At 42.0% G+C, this 21,710-nt stretch overlaps 1 protein-coding gene across 3 annotated transcripts in view; it reads right to left on the bottom strand.

Annotated features, from left to right (window-relative positions):
- Positions 1 to 4,241, bottom strand: part of RSPO3 (R-spondin 3) — an 87,392-nt gene extending 83,151 nt beyond the window's left edge. For 2 of the 3 annotated variants that reach the window (XM_081828964.1, XM_081828965.1), the window contains exon 1: positions 3,636 to 4,241. In XM_081828964.1, the coding sequence (XP_081685090.1) occupies positions 3,636 to 3,732 (97 nt within the window). In that variant the 5' untranslated portion in view covers positions 3,733 to 4,241. Of the gene's footprint in view, positions 1 to 3,254; positions 3,427 to 3,635 lie in introns of those variants that run through there. The other variant, XM_081828966.1, reaches the window with a different exon arrangement.
- Positions 4,242 to 21,710: the final 17,469 nt, after the last annotated feature.

The raw sequence follows: 21,710 nt of genomic DNA, 5'->3' as shown, positions 1-21,710 counted from the left end.
AAATAATGTTATTATATTTAGCAAGCTTCACTACTGCTATTCATTATTACTGTTATTACCAGATATTTAATTCTTTGACATTGGTTACTAATGTATAATAATATAAATATCAGTTCAAAAATTTCCAGTCAACCAGAACAGCTTATTCTCCAAACAAAGTGGATAAATGATGGTCTGGAGACCAACAGACTTATTACTTTCACATACCTGACATCTTCTCTGTGACCTGGATCAGCAGGGAGTGTAAATAGCAGGATACAAGCTCTACCTACTAGCTGTATAGATTTGTATAAGTTACTTAGCCTCTGTTATTGAGATTCTTTCTCTGTAAAATGGGAATATTAATACCTGCACCTTAAGTTACTATTTAGGAGTCTGAGTATATAATTCAAGGGAAATGCAGTGCAATAGTAAGGTATTATGTTTATTATCATTATGGCAAATATGATCTTTACTTTTATTAGCAGATAACCTGGAATTCAGAACCTAACTGTACTAGTTGCAAAGACTGAGCTGGAAACGAATTAAAAACTGGACTTGGGGTTCTTGATTCAACACTGTACTTAAAGTCCAAACCTTGCCTCTGAAAACATTGCTGGTTGGGGAATTTTGAATAAGGGCTGCATTTCATTTTTATCTTAAATAAATTCAACTTAGTCATCTCTAGGAGCTGTATATGAATCCAAATAGGTAAAAAAGTTATTATGTATTTACTCACCCGTAACTCCACAGGTATTTTTTAAGGTACAAAATTTATGATTAAAATGCTCTTTCTTTTATAAGATCACTAGTTTTCACAATGTACGGACAATTGGTATAGCAGTTGTTTCAGGAGAACAGGCTTTATCTGCTACATCTGAGGATTAGCCATGATTCCTTAGACTTGACAATATTGAACACTACAAGCAAATGTCTTTTTTTTTTTTTTTTGGCAAGAAACTTTGCTACTAAAACATTCAAGAGACCACTTAAAAAAACTTTGAAAAAAGTTCTTACACCTTAATTTTCTACCTCTTGTATTTTAAAAGTTTAGGAAAGTGAAGATATTTAACTACAGGCCAAAAGGGATACTCTTAAATTTTCACGTTAGTTGTCTCTTTTAGGAAAAAGTAAAGACAGCTTTTTTCTAAAATACCTTATCTTTCATTAATTTTTTTTCCTAGACCGCATTGGAGGAAAAGTTCTTATACATTTCTTTCAGAAATTTCCAAAAAAAGTTATGTGCACATGCAATTTGGCCTTGAGTTTCTGGACATTTAACAAAGATCTCTCCTTACCCTCCACTCCTTCCCCATTCTCCAAAAACCATACTGCACCTGCCAAGAGCCTGAGTCTGTCTCCTCGGAGGACGCAAGGGGTCGCCTCTCTCCCAGGAGTGTACCAGCAAACCCAGCCACAAAGGCCGACTCAAGGGCGAAGCAGCAAGGAGCATCCCTTGCTACGGGAGCTCTCTCCCAGCCCCACTCCCACAGAATAATTGGAATTTTAACCCAATGCCACCCACTCCCTCTCTCACCCCCCGCTATACAACCAGAGGGCGCCTCTGACTTGGCCTTGAGACGATTAAGGCAGGTCGAAAAGCAGTTCGCCTTTTGACTGCGATTTCTCCGGAGTATGAACCTAGAGGTGCGCCATCCCGTTGGTCCCCGCAGCCTTGGGGCAGCATCACCGGGCAGCTTCCTGCACCGCTGTTCTCGGCGGTCAGCTGGGGGAGGTGGGAACCAGTGGATGGCCAGGTTTCTTTCCCGTATCTTCCTTCAAAAACAGGGGCCCCCAAACTGCAATCGGAGGCACCTCTACACTGATACTCAGGACCCTGTCCCGCCCCAGCAGTTGTGTAGCTCCAGGCCCTGGGGTCCTCGGTGGGGTGAAGGAAGTAGTGGGTCAGAGCAATGTAAAGCAAGAGACTGCCCTTGGCCCCGGCATCCGTCTCCCCACCGACCTGAGATGAAGTGTCCGCGGACCAGCAAGGCGAGGAGACAGGGACCACCAGGGCGCAAGGGCAAGGCTCAAGCCCCAGGCCGCTCCTTCGGTGAGGCGGCCGCGCGGCTTGAGTGAAAGGGTGGATGGAGGAGTTCCGAAGAACACAAACCGTTCAGAGGCCAAGAATAGTAAATCGGATGCCCTGACATGTTTAGCTTGGGCCCTCCTGCCCCTTGCTACGCGGTCCCAGAGGTGGTGAGACCTAGCCGGAGCCCCTGGCGCTTGGTCCCAGCTACGATTTTTAAAGGCAATTTTCAGGTGAATCAGACCTTGTCTGCCCGAGGCTAGTGGCACAAAGGGAGCTTTCAGGGGACCCTCACGTCCAGGGACAGGGCAGAGACAAACAGCGTCAGAGAAGCGATCACTAGATCTCCACCTCAAACAAGCCTGGGCTATGTCCCCGCAGCTGGACCCGCGCCCGCCCCAGGGGCTTCACTGGCCGGCGCTCCGAGAGGGGGTCCGCGCGCGGGACCCGTCGCCGCCAAACTTCACTGGCTCCCTGGCGGCGGCGGTCTGAGGGGCCACGGCAGAGCCTCGTTCTCTGCGCCCCGCGAGCTCCGGGAAGGGTTCTCCCTCCGTGACCCCCAGCGTCCCCCGCACGGGAGCCAGGGTCGCCCGCAGCCCTGCTATTCGCGAATGGACTCCCCAGGCGGGCACAGACGCCAGAGCGCCAGCGCGCCAGGCTACCCGGGAGCAGGGAGAGGTGCCATTCTCGCGCGTGTCTCCTCATCTCTGGAAGACGCCACCTTTCAGACAGACCAACCCGGGTTGAGGGTGCCCTGGGGTACCCACCCGTTCAATCCCAGCGAGGGCACTGTTTTGAGACTTCACAAGCCATCCTTCCAAGTGACAGGAGACAGGATAAGGGGAAGTGAGATGGGGAGCCTGAGTCCTGAGGGAGAACCCCACTCTCAGTCTGTCTGCCCCAGGGGACCCTGAAAGAGCCTGAAACGGTACAAGCGCTCACGCGTGACAGGCAAGATCGTAACTGGAAACGCAGCGTCTCAGGCTCCCAGCGGCGGGCTCGGCAGTCCTTAGACCCTCCCCGGAGTGGGATCGCGAGCGGCTCTGCAAGCGCGTAGACACGCGAACCCTGAGTGCCCCGCGTGCCTTTCTGTTCCATTCGTGCGTGGTTGCGGGGAGCGGCCGCGCAGGCGCTCGCTCCCTGGTTCCCCGGCTGGCCCTCGAGCAATTCGCAACCCGAGCGAGGTGAATCGGCGCCGCCGCCGCTGCCGCACCCCCCCCCCCCACCTCCCCGCCCCGGCGCTTACTCAGTGGTCAGAGACATCTCGCGGGCTGGGTGTCTAGGATGCCAGGGGTTCCAGGCCCCCGTCCTAGTCACGGAAGGAAAGCACAAATACCTAGAGCTTGTCTAACGAAAACCCAAACTCTTCCTCGAACCTGAAGTAACATGGGGGCGGGAGCCAAGTTAACGCCCAGTCCTCCCGCTTTGGCACCCGCGAGGATGCGGAGGAAGAGAGGGGCGCGTAGAGGAAGGCGTGAAAGACGCCGTCAATACCGGAGCCTGAACTATTACCTCCCCTCGCAGGCTGGAGGACCGCTGACGCTGGGAACCGACTCCGGACAAGCAAAGAGACCCGACAGGTGAACGCGGCGGGAGGGAGCAAACGTGTAAAAAACCCTGCACTTACTTCTTCGCTGGCGCCTTCCCCGGGAGGCGTTTTGGCTGCCGATGTATTCCATAAAGTTCAAAATGATAAAAAACCAAGAAATCAGTCGCAAGTGCATAGTAACCCAGTAATGTTTCCCTTCCTTTTCTCCTTTTTCTTTTGTTAATTATATTAAATGTTTTAGAAGTATAGGTAGGTGTTAGGCGTATAGGGAGGGAGACCCCAAGCAGCGGACAACTTCTCCACTCAGATCCGATAGGCGTGCTGGGATGGCAAACGAAGCGGGTCGGGTGCAGGAAAACCAACTATTGTACTTTCAAATTGTCCGAGCCCTGAACCGCGGCGGCTCCGCAAGGGTGGCTGTCAACACCGCAAGCGAGGGTTCCACGAGCAGCGAGCGGCCTCGCCGGGGCGGCCGCAGGTAGCATGGTGAGGGGCGGCGGCGGGCGGGATCCGGGCGGGCGGGTAACGGCTGCGGCGGCTCCTGGGGCTCAGAGGTTGCGGCGGCTGCGGCGACAGCGGCGGGGGCCCGGGGATCGTAGGGGAGCGGGCGCCGTCGGCACCGCGGCCATGGCCAAGGGGCGGCGGAGAGACCCCGAGCTGCTTCTGCTGTTCGCGAGTAGGAGCCGCTCCAGTGGTGGAGGGAGGGAGGGAAGGAGGGAGGGAAGGACGAGACGAGGGAGGGGGAAGGGGGGGATGGCTGCGGGGGGCGGGGGAGCTCGGGGGCGGGGAAGGAAACTGCTGGAGCACAACCCTGAGCGACCTCAATAACTTTCAATTTCAAGAGGGAAAGAGGGAGCTGGAAAAGTACAGGCGTTGCGATTTGGCAGAGGGACGGGAAGAGGCGCCTAAGGGGTCCCGGGTCTGCGACGGAGCATCTCTGGACACTCCAAAGAAGGCGGAGAACGCGAGCCGGGGGGAGTGGGGGAGGCACAGCGCGGCGAGAAGAGCCCCTCAGAAGGGAGCTCTCGCGGGGAGAGGTGGGCGCGCTCGCGCGGGGAGTGTTGAGGCAGAAGGTCCCGGCGGGCGCGAGACCCCCGCCCCCCACGTCTGAGCCCGGCTGGGCTCCACCGCCTCAGGCTGGGCGCACCAGGCTCTCCCGGCGGAGCACCCCTGCTACCTCGAGCCTCCACACCCCGCGCCGGCGCGCAACGGCTGGCCCCAGGGCAGCTCGCCCCTCGCCACCTAGGCAGATCGCTGGAGGGTTTCTGTCTGCGGACTCCTTTCCAGTTTTCTTGAGCACCCCTCCGTTGCTTTGCTCCTTTTCTTTCTTCCTTTCAATAAAGGTAGCTGCAGTTGGGTGCCGGGCGGCTGGTGCGGAGGAGCTCAGTGGGCGCTGACGGTCACTTCGCCCGCGGGTTACCTGCCCCGAGTGGGAAGGACCCAGCGGTGTGTGCGTTCAGGACCGTCCCTTTGGAAATGCAGTTGTGCTGCCGCTTTCTTCCAAACTGAGCCTTTGCTGCGGCTCCGGAAGATTCCTCCACCCCTCAGGCAGTTCTCTCCTTAGTCTGATTGCCCTCGCTTGGCGCGCGCGCTCTCTCACCCCCTGTCTCCCAATCTTGAGAAGATCTGTTGTGCAATTTGGTTTCTCGTCTAGGGAAGAGGAAATGATATTCAGAAAGATCTTTCCCAGTCTTAGGGGAGGAGGGGAGGGTCCACTACTTCCTCTGTTCCCAGCGCAGGTAAGGGCCCCATGGCAGAGGAAAATAAAGTCCGTTGGTCCACCCAGGGGTGGGAGAACCCAGGGCCGGCATTTCTGAGCGGTGTACACCCTGGCTGTTATTAGTCAATGGTTCCCACCTCTTTTCTCCAGTAGCACAAGTCGATGAGCTTCCAGAAGTTACTGAAGAAGTATTATTTGAGTCACAAGCCCCCAAAGTGATTTTAATATAAACTAATAGGTAGTTGTATTTAACAATATCCGAAGGACTTTGAAAAAGTCCCTGATTCAGAAACACCTTGCTAATTCTTTTGCTCAAATAATTTAGGTTTAGAAGATAGCTAAAGCCTTGCTGGAAATCAAGTAAGATTTGTATTTCTTTTTCCTTCATTTATAATCCCTAAACTGGATTGCCTTCTATTTATGTGTTTATAAGTGAGGGGGATAAAAAGGTCACCGCTCCTACCCATCCCATTTTGTAAGTTTGCAATGCTTCAAATTGTTGTATTTCTCTGAAGTCTTCAATGGTGTAGTTGTTATACAGCCCAGTAGAGAGGATTGAGGAGATGAAATGGCCTGGAAGCAAAAGGAAAGGAACATGAAATATACATTCTTGTTAAAGTGCTAAAAATTAGAGAATCTGAGAGTCTGGTCTTTCCATGATAATTCCTTAATTAAATTATTAATTACTTTGCTTACCTGTATTGGAATTTTGAAGGTAAGAGTAGTTTTCTTTAGATTTTATATTATGGGAAAGACAACAACCCCATTAAGGTTATGACTTTTGGCTTATCTTTAAGAATTCCCATTTGCAATTCTTTCTCTGTGGAGGAATGGTATTTTCTGTACATTGCAGGCACACGCACACATACACACACACACACAAACACACTCCCCGTCTTTATCTGTTGCATAATGTCCAGTTGCAAATGACTGGGTTTATCCGTTTGAACCAGAGAAGTTAGAGATAACAGGACGATTCCAATAATGATTATCCAAAAAAGGAGCTACTCTATTTTTCTATGCCCATCCCAGTCAGCTTTGCTTTCCTTCTTACTTAATACCTCAGATCCTGAATATCTGCACCATAAAATGTGGGGGATTTAAAGGCTGTGGGAGGCTCCCTTTGAAAAGGACTCCAGAGACTGCCTTTCTAATCCGGGATACTTGAGCCGGATGGGATGAGATTGCAAAAAGGATGTAAAAAAAGCAATTTAGTGAACAACTTCAGGGAAATAAACATGAAGACAGACATTTACTTTTCACTCTGTATTGTGCAGACATATGTTAGTTTGGATGAGAATAGGAATGACAGTGTAAATAAATAAACAAGCAGAGTGAGAAGCTGCAGCTCTTGAGCCATCCCAGGAAAGAAGTACTAGATGCAGTATGCAGGAAAAGCTTGTCAAGGAATAAGCACTGTTCTGAGGAAACATAAGGAAAACATTGAATAAATGGAGAGTGTATTCTTTCTCTCTTGACGCTATGCTTTAGAATAACTTTTTCCTGATCCATGTTGCCATACTATTAAATGTGTGTTTACTTGCCTGGCTGAGTCGTCCATTCCCTCAACTGGTCTAGCAGCTTATGGAAAGCATGCCATGGCCTATTTTTGTGCAACATAGTACCTTTTTAAATTTTTAATCAATAAAACAACACTCATAGAAGCCTGTGGCTGCCTATGGTTTCCAGGGCCCAAGCCTAAAGCAAGTTAAAAACCATAGGCTCAGCATACAAGTCAACATTTGCTTGTTGTTTTTCTCCAGAAAACATTAAAATACTAGGGAGTTTGAATAACCAGGAATTTAAGAAAGTTGGGCCAGGAGAATAGAATAGTTTTGGATAAAGATGGGGGCTTAAACACATTCAGACTAGTTACTACAACTTCTCATCTCCCCTTTACCACCTCCCCCCACCAGGCAGTGACAACAGTAACAAGTTATTTTTGTCCATTGCAGGAATGGCACTTTAAGGAAAGAAAATGATTGTCATATTGTTGAATCCGTACTCAAATATGTGAAAGGGGGTGTGCTCCAGAAAGAGAGAGCAAGCCCAATCGTTTGGAATGGGATATAACTAGTAGTGATGAGAGATATTTGGCAAAGTTCAGGCTGACATCAGTCATTATACCACAGAGCTAACATGCAGATCCTGAAAATGCTAAACTCTCTAGTTACTCAGATCTGGAGGCATCTGAGTAAGTCAAGCAGGGTATTGCCGGCGGGGTCTGTGTAACTGATGCAGCTAGATGTCATCCTTGAAATATAGAGCAGACAGCAATATTTAAAAGCCATTGAAATTAGCAGATGAAGGACAGCTACTATTTTTAGAGTGAGAAAGAAAGGAGACAGAATTATTATAGCAATTTTAAAAAAATGATTAAATGGTTATATAGCATTAAGAAAATGAGAAAGTCAAGACCCATGATGGATTACTTTCTGTCAACAAGAAAGAATGTTCTTCCTCCCAGATGAAATTATGGGACACTTATAAAATTGTGGTGAGCACTGTCTGGTGTGCCTATTTTTAAAAACTTTTCTCTTTCACAAATAAGCTAATTGCAGGGCTCATTTAAAAGTGAATATCTGGTAGTATTTAATATAAAGAATTTAATACGTCAGAAATTTTTGATTATAGAGCTTTAATATAAAGAGGTTAAGTGTTACAGTAAGACGATTGACTAGTAACCTAGGGACCAAGGTGAAGTTCTTGTTCTGTATTTGTCATTGTGTTTCAGATTTCTTCATCTGAAAAATGAGAAAATTGAACTAGATGATCTCCAGAGTGCCTTTTAGCTCTGAAAATAATGGCAACATATCCAAAAAAGAAAAGCAGACTTGTAATTGCAAATGTCAATGCTATTTCTAGTTATGTAACAACACAGCTTTCACTTACAAAATTGTGTTTAATTGAATAGGCCCAGATTTAGAAATCTTTTCACAAACTTGTTGATTTTCCGGAAATGCCTAATCCATTAGAATCCTAGATGACTCTGGCCTAGCACAATATGTCCAGAACAGTTTAATCTCTCTAGATGTCTCTAGACTTTGGGATAAGGAAGAACAGATTTTAAACCTCAGATTGTGGGCAGACACCTGGGGTGGGTAGGAAAAAAGACTTATGAACTTCCTGCAGATACCACTCAGTCTCAGTTCCTGTTTTCAGGAATCCTAGGTGAGAAAGGAACAGGGATTTCATTGAATGAGGACTTTCCTTTTTATTTTGTGTTATTTCTTTCCTTTTCTATCCGTATCTTCGGATGAGGGTTTATATCCATGCCTCTTCCGTCTCAGGAAACCTCAGAAAGTGAACAGTGAGGTTTAAGTGGCTGTGGTCACAGCTTTAGGTGGAGGGGTAACTGTCAAAGACATAAAAGTACTATAAGATGGAGCATGCAAGACTAGGTGAAGGATAATTTTAATGAGCATTCTTTTATAGTTGTTTTTGCATGTATTATCTCAAAACAGCCTCAAAACACTTGTTTCATAGAGGAGACAACTAAAGCCAGCGAGGTAAAGTCACTTACCTAAACTTATATAGAAACTATTCTTGTGATTTTATATTACCCCAACATCTATTTTCTCTGTCTTCCCTGACCCCAGGATGTTGACTTCTATGGACCAGTCATCTGGTCACGGTCTGGTTAGGTTCAGTCAATGGGGACAGCAATGGGAGCATTCAGGGAAGAGTGATTCTGCTCCCTCACTGCTTTGTCATCATTCTGGAAATTGATGTATTCCTCAGGGTGACTATAGCTTTGTTAAGCAGCCCTATTCCCTGGCTCTAGCTCTCAACCAGGTTTTGATAACACCATCTACTCACCCTGCCTCTTTAGGCCTACGAGTAGAAATGCTGGTGCCTGGGTTCCTCAACATCTCCTGTTGCATCCCTTAACTCTGCACTATTATAAATAGTCCTTTTGTAAAAGTACCTTCCAAAAATTCTTGCTGGGTCTTTAAGTGACACACAAGTATCAGAGCTGGGGCTTGAAAGCTGATTAAAATCTAGTGATTTTTTTCATGTTATCTGGCTTTTCCAGAGGATGCACCTTGATTAAAACTGAGTTGGGTGAAGGGGAGGTTGATCAGGGAAGGCTGGAGGGTTACAGCCAGGAATGCTTATCAAGTAAGGAAGATGGCATAAAACAGACATCTGAGTAAGGTCATGGGCTAAACCAGAGTGAATAACTAGAATCAGAATGGCAAGGAGCAGAGCAAAGCTCATGTTCAAAATTGTAGCCAGGCATTAGAAATAAGGTGAGAAACAGGAAAGGAAGGAGCAAGGCAGGACACAGCATCAGCAAAAGATGAATGACATTGATTGTAAGGCTGTTTTGATTAAGTTGCTTTTTATTTATTTATTTTTTTCCTGCTAGATCTAAAACCAGTCCTGAACACTCCATAGGTAAGTAAGGGTATCTTACTGGAAAGGGTAGTAAAGGGTAACAGCTAATGTAAATCAGTCGTCCATTCATCCCACAAATATTTGTTGATGCTGCCTGCTATGGGTGTCTCCAGGCTAGACAAAGAAGCAGAGTTTTATTTACGGTCCTTAAGACAAGAATACTGAAAAGATGACTTTATAATTTGTGTTGGTGTTCTGGTTAAAAGCAGTGTTACAGTTTATGACAGAGATAAAATGGCATGTAGAGCCATTATGGGCATATTCAACAACAGGCTTTAGGAAACATCTCTTTAAAGCATCTATGTTAAAAAATAAAATGCTTTTCTCCATCCCTATAACTACCTATCATTTATGGTTTACATTTGTTACTACTGATGTAGTAACAACTACATGAGTAGTCACTTTTGGTCAGTTGATTACTCTTATTTCAGCATTTACTGACCGTGTAGCAAACACCATGTAGCTTATAGAGATTCAAAACTATGAAGACTAGGGCCTTGCCCTCAAGGAGAACACCCTCAGTGAGGAGACAGGCACAGAAAGCATTGACACTTACATGAAATAAATGCTATGTGATAAAGACTATGTGGTATGTTGTGGGAAGAGGAAAGAGAAACAAAGCTTGGGGTGGGGGGTAGAGATAAACTCTGTGTCTAAGACGTACAGCATTTAAAGGACTTGATGGTGAGTCTTAATGTGGATAAGGAAGGATTCCTTCCTTTGCTTTAGGTCGGTACTGATTCAGAGGTGGAGGTATAAGCTCTTTTGTCTTATTTTCTGGAGGTCAGTGGTCACAGTCGGCTGCTTGCTTGCTAGGGAGGCAGCCATACCCCGGGAGTGGTATCAGGCCTCCTCCTCCCCCAGCAATTCAATGTGGCTCAGTATTGACCATGTGGGAGTGTTGTTAATGGCTGATACATGTGCGGAGGTCTATGTAGGTTAATGATTTGACTAGTTTATTTTAGATACACTGTGGGTAGATTCTTCTCATGTGAGAAAAATGACACTTCATTTCTCCTATTTTCTACAAGTGTCTGAATGTATTTAGAGTAACAAAGAGGGTTCAGCGTTGCTCTCGTTCTCCGACTCCAGCCCCATGCTTCACCATTCCCCACACATTCTACAATTCCTTTGCAACTTGTTCTCCTCAGTTTTTTATGACCCCAACCTCACCCAGAAGTCTCTTGCTGAGCCTCATCCGTTTGGCTGTCTATCCCTCTCCACATTAGAAGATCCCTGCTCTGAAACCTAGCCTTAGCTTACATAGTACTGATAAAGGGCTGGCCTACCTCTGCCCTTCTCTCTTTCTTCTTTTCTTCCATATAATTCTTTCTTTCTAGAAACATATTTTGATTTCATAGTGGCCTGTGGGGTATGCCATAGATGTAGGGAGTTATAACCATTATGAGGAATAGAAAGGGTTCTCATTGGCTGGTGCTTCTGACATTTGCATGCTAACCATCCTGCCATGCTTTCCAATTGCCTCAGTGAGAAATATTCTGCAAGAAAATGAAGAAGAACAAAGGACTTTCCTCCCAGGGAGATGGTATCTGTTACATATTGCTGTAACCACCCCTAAAACTTAGTGCCTGAAATTATTGACTATTCATGGCTACTCACAATTTTGTTAGTTGACTGGTTCTCCTGCTGGTCTCCCTGAAGTGCTCAGACACTTCATTCATATACTGAATTCAGCTGTCAGTCACTGAACTTGGGCTCATCTGAGATGCTAGGGAAGGTAAGCCTCTCTCCTCCTGTGGTTTTTCATCCTCTGAGCATGGAGCTCTTTGGGTTCTAGATGCATAAAAAGGGGAAACTGCAAGGCCCTTTGAAAGTCTTCCAGTGTCATTTCCACTACATTTTGTTGGTTAAAGCAAGTTACATGGCTACCTCAGATTCCATGGTTTACCCAATAGACTCCATCTTTAATATGAGAATTATTGGCTGTTTTTAACCCATCAAGAGCTGGTGAATGGGTTACTGATCTTTGTATAAAGTCAAGCTTTCAAACCCCTTGGCAGGTCAGAAAACTGACACTGAGTTTAAATAAGAAAGCAAAATTAGGTTTACCATATATTCTATCTGTAAAGACTGTTCTGGTTCTAGATTAGTTCTTTCTCTGGATTAAGTTTAAATTCTGGTCGGGACACCTCAGACTACTAAATCAGTACAAAGTTCCAGACTACTTTTATGATAAAGTTTTGGCCTTGAGTCTATTAGTAGAGAGCTGTTATGGTTTGGAACTCATAGAAAAAAATTGCTGGGGCATTCTGATTGTGGGGAAGTCATAAGGGCTTCCTTTATGTAGAGGTAACTTCAGCCTGTTATTTTCCTTCTTTTCTTTCTTGTCTCAAGAGCTAAGATAGCATTACTTAAGATTTGTGAATACAACATAGAAGTCTCCTCATTAAAAGAGCCACTGTGTAAATGCTTTCTTGCCGGGAGGTCTTTCTTTGGTCTACTAAAATTGACTGAAAGACTTATAATTTTAGTGCATATGAACATGAAGTCACTATCATTACATTCCATAATTCTAAGATTTAATGAAATAGATACACTCATTTTGCCCTACCAAATAGATAAACCTTCAGGGTTTAGGAAAAGAGGCAAGTAAACTAATGGATTTACTCCTTCACTGTTAATTGATTTTCTAACTTACTTAGGAATGATACATTGATTTTGCATGACTTTAAGGTGAATTTTCATTATTTGTAATCATAAGAATCAATGCTTTTTTAGTAACATTATAAATTACATAAAATATGGTCTTTCACGTTTTTGTTAAAGATCATACTATAAGAGTTAGAAATTAGGCCAGCCTAACTTCTAATAGGTAAGTAATAACTTGAGGGTATTTGCCCCAAATAATGATACTTAACACGTATAGCTTGCTTTCCTCTGTGTATATGAATGTGTATATGTATTTTTCATCTATTAGTTCTCATTGGTGAAATTATGCACATCCTTATGTACACTACTTGAAATTATCACAATTAGAAATTTATTTTAAGTGCAAATATTCTCAAGGAAGTTCAGAACTAGTGAATTATTTTAATTAGATCGTTTTCTTTGTAACAGATCTCTGACATTTGGCAAGGGGAGAAGGTCCGACCTGTGTAGGGCATTATGAAATGTGAGTATTTGGGAGATTTGTATCTAATAAGGATGCTTAGCGATTATGAGCGGTGAAAAGTGAGGGCAGAAACAGAAACTGCAAGAAAAAGCAGCAATACAAGGGAGCTGGAGTGTTTCAAGGATGAACTTATTTTTATATGAATGGCGCAATAATGCATTAATAAAAATTTAGATTAGACACTTCATGGCAGTCTCCTTAATGTAGGAGGAGACTGTGTTAGAATATAAAATGGATTGCTCTAAAGAAAATTTAAATTCCCTGATGCAGATTCACCTGAGTAGGGATGTCCTATGACACAGGAAAATTATCCAGAATATACACTGAAGATTAAAAGTAGATGAGTACGGATGCACATCAGAACCATAATGAGTTATCACCTCCCAACAGTCAGAATGACTAGTAGCAATAACAAGTGTTTGCAAGGATGTGGAGAAGAGGGAACCCTTGTATACTGTTGGTGGCAATGTAAATTAGTGCACTATGAAAAATAGGAGGTTCCTCAAAAAGTTAAAAATGGAAATACCATATGATTCAGTAATTCCACTACTGGGTATTTACCCAAAGGAAATGAAAATACTAATTTGAAAATATATATGTACCCTTATATATACTGCAGTGTTATTTACATAGCCAAGATATAGGAGCAACACAAATATGTCCATTGATAGATGAATGGATAAAGAAGACATGAGATATTTATATATATTACATATATATAAAATACTCAGCTTTAAGAGAAGAATGAAATCTTACATTTGTGAGAATGTGAATGGACCCAGAGGGTATTATGTTAAGTGAAATAAGTCATACCAAGAAAGACAAATACCATATGATTTCATTTATATGTGAAATCTAAGAAACAAAACAAATGAACAGACAAAAAACCAGACTCTTAAATACAGAGAACAAACTGGTGGTTGCTAAAGGGGAGGTGGGGGAGGGATGGGTGAAATAGGCCAAGACGATGAAGAGGTACAAACTTTCAGTTACAAAATAAGTAAGTCATGGAGATGGAAAGTACAGCATAGGGAATATAGCCAACAATATTGTAATAAGTTTGTATGGAGGTCTAAATATAGAGTTTCACTGAAAGCCATAGTAAGAAATCAGTACTTAAAAGATTTCCTTATCAGAAGGAAGTGGGAGTGGAGAACATTTCTGGAACTGAAAGAGAGAAGGAGGGAGAATGGGACAAAGAAATCACAATCCAGTCTCTTACTGACAGTCAATCATTCATGTTCTTTTTCATATAGTAGGGGTAGAACTGTTGTGGATACATAAGACCTTGTGCAAAATGTCCATAGGGAACTTATAATCAAAGGTCAGAGGAGGAACAAAATTCCTCCCCATGCTGGTGAGACCTAATATAATAGTTCAAGAACAGATTTACTTGGAGGCCAAAGACATCTCATATAGCACTCAAATATGGGTGAAAAATAACCAAAAGAGCTTTCTCTATAATGCTGGCCCTGACATGGCCTTGTGGCGTAGCCATGAGGCTGTTCAGCAAAGTTAGGCATAGAATGTATACATGGAAAGAAATGAGAGCAGAAGTGATACTAAGTCACTTGAAGATAAAAATTTTAAGAGTCAGGGTGCCAGGGTGGCTCAGTCGGTTAAGCATCTGCCTTCAGCTCAGGTCACGATTCCAGGGTGCTGGGTTCAGGCTGTGTCGGGCTCCCTGCTCAGTTGGGATCCTGCTTCTCCCTCTCCTCTCTGCTCATGCTCTCTCTCACTATCTCTGTTTCTCTCTCTCAAATAAATAAAATCTTAAAAAAAAGTTTTAAGAGTCAGGGTCAGGTTTACCACATTCTCTTTCTAATGCTGTGACAATCATGGAAGCATGGACAAAATTAAGCCTTCATCAGTTTTGGTCACTGTGGGACTACAGTGAACAGCTCTCTCACTCCCTAGACCCTCCTGACTATGCTGGACATATTACATGAGTGAGAAACACACTTTGTAGTTATTGGGCTTCTGAGGTTACCCTTAAGTCAGATTCTGATTCTTTCCATCAGCATAGGACCTAGTGTAAGTAAACCAAAATGAGTATGCAGAAGGTGAGTAAATAAGGGAATTAAAGTAGACAATTTGCATTGAGATAACAAAGAGGGAAGTAATGAATAATTTACAGGGTAAGATTCAATAGGTCTGTACAGATAATGGGCAAGATTGACTGAAAGATGGAACATCCGAATCCCCTGGAATAAAATATATTTTCTGTTGTTGAATTAATTGGTATTTAAAAGTTAAATACAAGAATGGCTTCTTTTATTTTATGTACATTGTTAAAGATGATTACCTTTAATACCAAGTTGAAATACATGTATTTTAGAGAACTTGAAGGGTTTGGGAGTTAATTTAATCCTTCACTCTTGGCAAATGTTTCATTCTGGTACCACAATTCCTTCCCTCTGAAGTGCACAGCACTGATGTGATCGTGGTACTCTGAATCACCAAGTGCTAAGGGGCTTTAGGATCCTTTACATACAGGGCTCTGTGCTGCGACCATCAATCAATGGGAGCTGGAGTACAATAGGGAAACCTGTTTGCCACTTAAACTTGAGGTAGGAGAACTTTTTTTTTTTTTAAAGCATCTTTGAGAGAGGAAAGTGTCTACAGTTTTTAAAGACTTTGGGAGAGGGAGTTTCCAATATTCTTTGCAGGCTTTTAAAGTTGCAGAACAAATTTTATTTCCCACTAATACAAGCTATGCCAGCATAAAGTTTCTGTACTGCACTGGAATTTCTCTTTTCAAAAAGATTTATTTATTTTTTAGAGAGAGAGAGAGAGCACATGCCAGAGTGAGGGTGGGGAGGAACAGAGGGAGAGAGGAAAGAATCTCAAGCTGACTCCCGCTGAGGCTGGAGGCTGAGGTGGGGCTCATCTCATGACCCTGAGATGAGCTGAGATCTAGAGTCCTACGCTCAATCAACTGAGCCACCCAGGCACCCCCTGAGTTGAAATTTCAAAAGCAAACTAGAATCTTTGCCTAGAAACTGGTAAAACTTCAATTGTTAATGGAAGTTTCAGTTTAATTTGGCTTGTAAAATTTGTAGAATTCTAGAACTGTAAGGACTCTAAGAGATCATCTAGTATATATTATTTTATTTTGTATATGAGGAAACTGAGACCCGGAAGCTTAAATGGCTCGCCTAAGGCCATACTGCAGAGCTGAGAATAAAACACACTCCTTTTCATTAGCAGGATACTTTTGCCCACACCAGGATTCTGAACATGGTTTCATCACTCATGCTATACTATTTTAAAAATTCATATCCTTTTGTTTCATATCAGTGGAGTTTCAGGACAGCTCATTCATTCACTAGTTCATTTATTCACTCACTCACATTTATTCAGTATTCCTTTAGTACCGTCTTTGGGCATTGACCTGGATCATCATTACCATTTTCCAATGAAGAACTCTTCATAGAGTTTAAAATAATGATGAATTTATTCATATTCTTGGGTTAAACCTTTTAATTTTTGTTCTTTGAATAATTCTTCATTGATATCGATATACTTGCATTTGTAAAGTCTAGGGTCAGGTGAATTCTGAATATAATAGAAGGAAGTTCTAATATTTCTGCATTTGCTTTTGGAACTGAAGCCCCCATATTTGTTTTTAGAATAGAGAACACCAACCTGAATTTGCTATGCAAGTGGCCCTGTTTTTATTTTTTCAGTCATACTTACGGAAAAAAATTATAACCTGCTCAAATAAATAAGGCAATGTGTTTATTCCATGTATTAAGCTAACTTGTACCGTTAAAATTTATTCATTTATTTTCACATTACTGCAATGTATAAAAGTCACTTGGACTCCGCTTCCACACTGCCAATTAGCGAAAGTGCTGAGTGTCTACTGTGTGGGCAATAAGCATAAATTTATTAAATGTTGTGAGAGTAACCCCGAAGAAATGAAGGGCATAGGCTTCCAGGAGCTCACAACTTAGTCAAGAGGAAGATACAAAGAAATATATGAAAAATGAAGATTTTATGTTATATATACTTTCTTATCCCCAGAAAAAGATAACTCTTTAGCCTACAGATAAATGAGCAGTTCAGTCAAGGTGCCAGTCTTTGAAGACTTGAGTGAAAGCCAGACTTTGAAGCAAATCTGAGGGAGATATAGGGAAAGGGCAGTTCAGGTGTTAAAGTTATTACTGTTCAAAGGAAAGATTTAGGCTCAAATTTTTTCCTCTTTCTTGAGACCAGTTGAATGACCCACTCTGTGCATATGGCCCCTCACAATGTTCAGATTCCTATTCAGAGGCAATTTCTGAGAGCTCACATTCCAGGCCCTACGTCAGGCACTAGGGCCCATTGTCACATTCATTCACCTAATAGTTCTCCCATCTGGGCAGGATGGCAGGTTACTCTCAATCTTCTCTTCCATGCTATTCACTTCACTCACTACTGGAATCTAGAATATAGAAATAATGTGTGGGAGAGAGCGAGGGAAAGGGAAGGTGAGTGAGCAAGCACTAGCTCTAGTTCTAGTTCTGGCTTCAGTCCCAAAGATACCAATTAATAGTCCTGGCTACTCCCATGTGGTCCACAGACTAGCACCACAGACATCACCTTGTTAGAAAATGCAGAATCTTAGGCCCCACCCTAGACTTGTTGAATAACAGTCTACTGAATCATTTTAACCATTTCCCGGGTGATTTGTATGCACATTAAAGCTTGAGAAGCTGCTTCATGATATAATCATTTGGGAGAGCTTTTAAAAGTACTGATGAATGGACTCTGTTTCAACGTAATTAACTTAAAATCTCTGGTGATTGGGGCATCTGTATGATTTAAATACTTCCCAGAGGTTTTAGTGTCTCAACAGGGTAAAACACATTTCCTACTCTTTCCCAAATATGCCTAAAGATAAGAATCGCCTAGAGCCCTTACTAACAAAATAGAGTCCAGAGTCTAGGTCTAGGACCTAAGGAATCAGAAATCAGAATTTTCAGTGTATTAAATAAGCGACCCAGGTGACATTTATTAACAAGGAAGCCTGGGAAACGCTGGTAATCTTATGATGTTCCATTCCTTTTATCTGGTAGCCTTGTGGGAGATCATTTTTGTCTCAGAGCTCCTCTATCCTTTTACCAGGTGAGAAGAGGGAATGGACTCAGAAAGCAGGGAGGTCAGCATGGAAAGGAGAGAATGTGGGATGAGATTCCAAAATATCTGATAGGGTAGGAGCAGAGGTGGAGATGGGACTTAAATGAGGCATCCTTTTATCTTTATCACGAGCCATTGCTCCTCCTAGATCAGTGAATGATTCTCAACACCTCTAAGTCTCTTTGTCTGGGAAAGGGCTGGTGCTGAAAGGGAACATTTCAGACAAGATAACCACAATTTTTACGGGAAGAGGGAGAGCAAATCAGAATGGTTAACTTGACTCTGAGTCTTAGCATTCACTATGAAGGGAAGGAGTAAGGACTCTTCAGTACTGTGAAAAGCTATCCTCTGGATTCCGTTTACTCTTACTTAAACCCCAGATTGAGGAATACTTATTTCAAGAATACGTAGTCTCTTTATTGATAAATGTGCCACAAAGGGAAAGAACCCATTTCTAATACTGGTGTGGATAACTCTTATATTCAGTTTATCTGCCATCTTGACATAAAACACCAGGTTGGTTTGACAGGTTTCTTCTTCATAAAATTGTCGGTTGTCATCCAAGATCTTGCATTGATTGATAGAATTATTTATATTTTTATTTGTTATATTTTGTAATAGGAAAATACCCTGTATTTTAAGTATCTATATAGAGAAATGTATGGAGCATTCTTCTAGGTGTTACAGATAAAAAATATTAGAGGATATAGCCCCTACCTCTGAAGGGCTTAAAATTTACTGGCATGGGTAGGGGGGTTGGTGTCAGAACTAGTATGCTCCAAAAATAAACATCAGTGGAGTAGAGCACAGATTGAAAGCCAAATGGGAGATTCAGATGGTATGTGCAAAAGAAGTTGAGAGTGCTGTTAGGCCTGCCTGTGGGTATTGTGCCTCGGACTCTCTCTAAAAGATGCCCATGTTAACCAGGAGACTATATTCTGTTTCATCACCTATTCTCCCTTATAACTGTAACAATTATTTAACTTCTCTGACTATCAGTTAGCTGAATGCAAATGCTTTCTGGATTTCGCCTGGTCCTAAACGTAAAGGTACTTCAGAGACACACTGAGTTATCAAGTTTGACTATCTAGGGAAATTACAAGACCCTAAGATAATTAGCCTTTGTAATATGCTCACAAACTGGACATTTGGCAGATAACTATTGTCCTGCCTTCTCATTCTAGCAAGGGGTTGTGATTTCCCAACAAAGGCAGAGGAGTTGCAAAACAGCAGGACTTTGCTACGGTTAGTAATTAATGAGGTGCTAAAAGTGCCAGAGCAGAGGCTCCCAGACACAGTGTGTGACTCAAAGGGATAAGAAGCATCCAGAATTTCAAACAAGAGTGTCACTTAAATAAACAGAAAGTCAAGTGAGTCTAGTCTGTGGAATGGAAAATGGTCTATTGACATCAGGAGTCATCATACAACTGTGTAATACAATATAATAAGGATTAGTCACTACATTTTGCAACTTGTGAAAAACTGGAATTTTTTCCTCAATCCTGCAGAAAGTGAGCAATTATCTACTTTGCAGTATTCAAGAAAGTCATAATGAACTCTTAATGCCCCATAGTGTACAAATAAATAACCAATCGGTTATAGGTTCCCACCAGCATGACTTTCCTCTGCCCCTTTAATGTATATTAATCAATCAAGTTAAGTAGTAGTATTAGTAGACAAGCCAAAGCACTTTACTAATCAACTAATAGCTGGGGACCCAAGGCCTAATGAGAGCTTTCTGTACTGGGAGGAACATTACTGAGAAAGAATGACATAAGGGGTAATTTTGGACCATGAGAACTGCCTAAAATGGAATGTGTTTTCTGGTACAGTGGAATTTCTGCATGAATTCTGATGAATGTTAAAGTATTTTCAAATTAAGATTTTATGGTTTCTTCTCCCATGTTATATTCAAATTTCTTTAAGTACACTATTTAAATTTGGAGGTGGTAGATAGTAAAATAACACTATACTTGCGTCTACCAGTATAGGTTAGCAGAAGCTCACTAAACAGAGCTCACTAATATACATATATATCCATAAATACTGTATCTATATATATTTATAAAGTATATATATGTATATGTATATGCTTTATGTATGTTCCTTGCTAGAATGGGAAGGGACAAAAAAAGATTGGCGGTAATTTGATTATCCTAGCATGGATGTTATTCCTGTGAGGGAGTTCATAAATACTTCTATTATTATTGATATATCATACTTAATGCTTCAGTGACATTGAGAAAATTTTTAGGTTGAATAAGTCTACCTTAGACCAAGAATGCAAAACATGTGAAAGAAATCTTTTAAATGTATTTAAGGATTAAGATTTTGGGAGAATTAAGCAAGTTCTTGAGTTTCCTTTTTTGCAATACGGAGCTAATACCTTCATATCCTGCCATAAAAGAACTTATGACATTTTCACATTTACAAATGAATATATGTTTTTTATATATGTGAAAAAGCTGAATCTCATTGAATTTGGTTAATGAACTTCTGTTGAAATTGTGGAAAGAAAAAAGGTTTCACAATAAGTTTATTTGATTTGATAGCATTTATTAAGTTCTAACTCATTAAAAAGAACACAACCAGCCCCATACTAAAGGTATTACTGTGAATTTGGAATTTTAATACTTTAAACCAGTATTTAATGATGTATTTTATAGAGATCTCTGGTCCTGGTACCAGTAAGTGAGTGAGTTAGAGATATAAATCAGTAGTTTATTCAGCAGAAACATTTTAGCTCCATCCGTTACGAAAAACTGAATTGTTTCTGCCTTTTTTTTTTTTTTTAAGAACACTTACAGATTTTGTGGGAGGAGGGGAGTATTGTATCAAGAACTTTCCATGTTTTAAAATGTGTATTGAAAAAGAATTCACTGGATCAAGTCTTTTCCTCCAACATACTCTAGAGGGAGTCAAATCTAAGAAAGTTACGTTTAATGCATTTCAACTGCTATTGGTTCTTTTTAGAAATTTTCTTGGTGACAACGTTGTTTTGATCTTCTTAGTTAAGGTGTAGTCTAGGAGTTAGTTTGAACCTGGGAGCTAACAAGGCCGAGGTAGAGACTGACTCCCTATATGAACCAATTAGCATCTTACAGAGAAAATACTCTCTCCCTTGGTCATAGACTGCATGGGTCAGCCTGTGAACCAATGCATATTTTGGCAAGATTAAGGAGAGAGTGGGAGGTAGGGTGTGGAGCAAGAGAACATTTATGGCCTGGGATAAATCCTTCCTCCTGGACCAGAATGATAAACTCCACACTTTGGGTCTCAGTGCCGCCATTAATTAGCTGTATGAACTTGCACATGCCATTTATCCTCTTTGAAATTCAGTTTTTCAATTCCGCTAAAATAAAGGGCTGATCTAGAAGGTATCAGATGTAAATGTAATGATATTATTCCAACAGAAGATAGTTTATGGTTTGTATACAAGCATGCCTTGAAAATCTGAGCATGAGCCAGTAGCTCCTAAAATCATGGAAGTCTAGCATTTTGTTCTTAATATACAGAACATATACACTAAACATACACAATTAGACTACATGCTCTTCCCCTAAATACTTCTTGGGCTTTTTCATGTTTGCTCCTTGTATTGTATTATTTCTTTCATTTGGAATTCCTTTAGGTTTTATCTATAATTATAGAAATCCTACATGTTCTTCAGGGCTCTACTCAGCTGGTGTGTTTTCCATGAAAAACACCTTGCTTCTCCCAACACTGCGAATATTTTCCGCTTCCTCTGAACTATCCTTGCATTTTGCTTTAATAT

This window comes from Leptonychotes weddellii, chromosome 8 (assembly GCF_054177405.1).
Source record: "Leptonychotes weddellii isolate Sample4059 chromosome 8, ASM5417740v2, whole genome shotgun sequence".
Lineage (NCBI taxonomy): Eukaryota > Metazoa > Chordata > Mammalia > Carnivora > Phocidae > Leptonychotes > Leptonychotes weddellii.
This window is presented reverse-complemented; position numbering and strand designations above follow the sequence as displayed.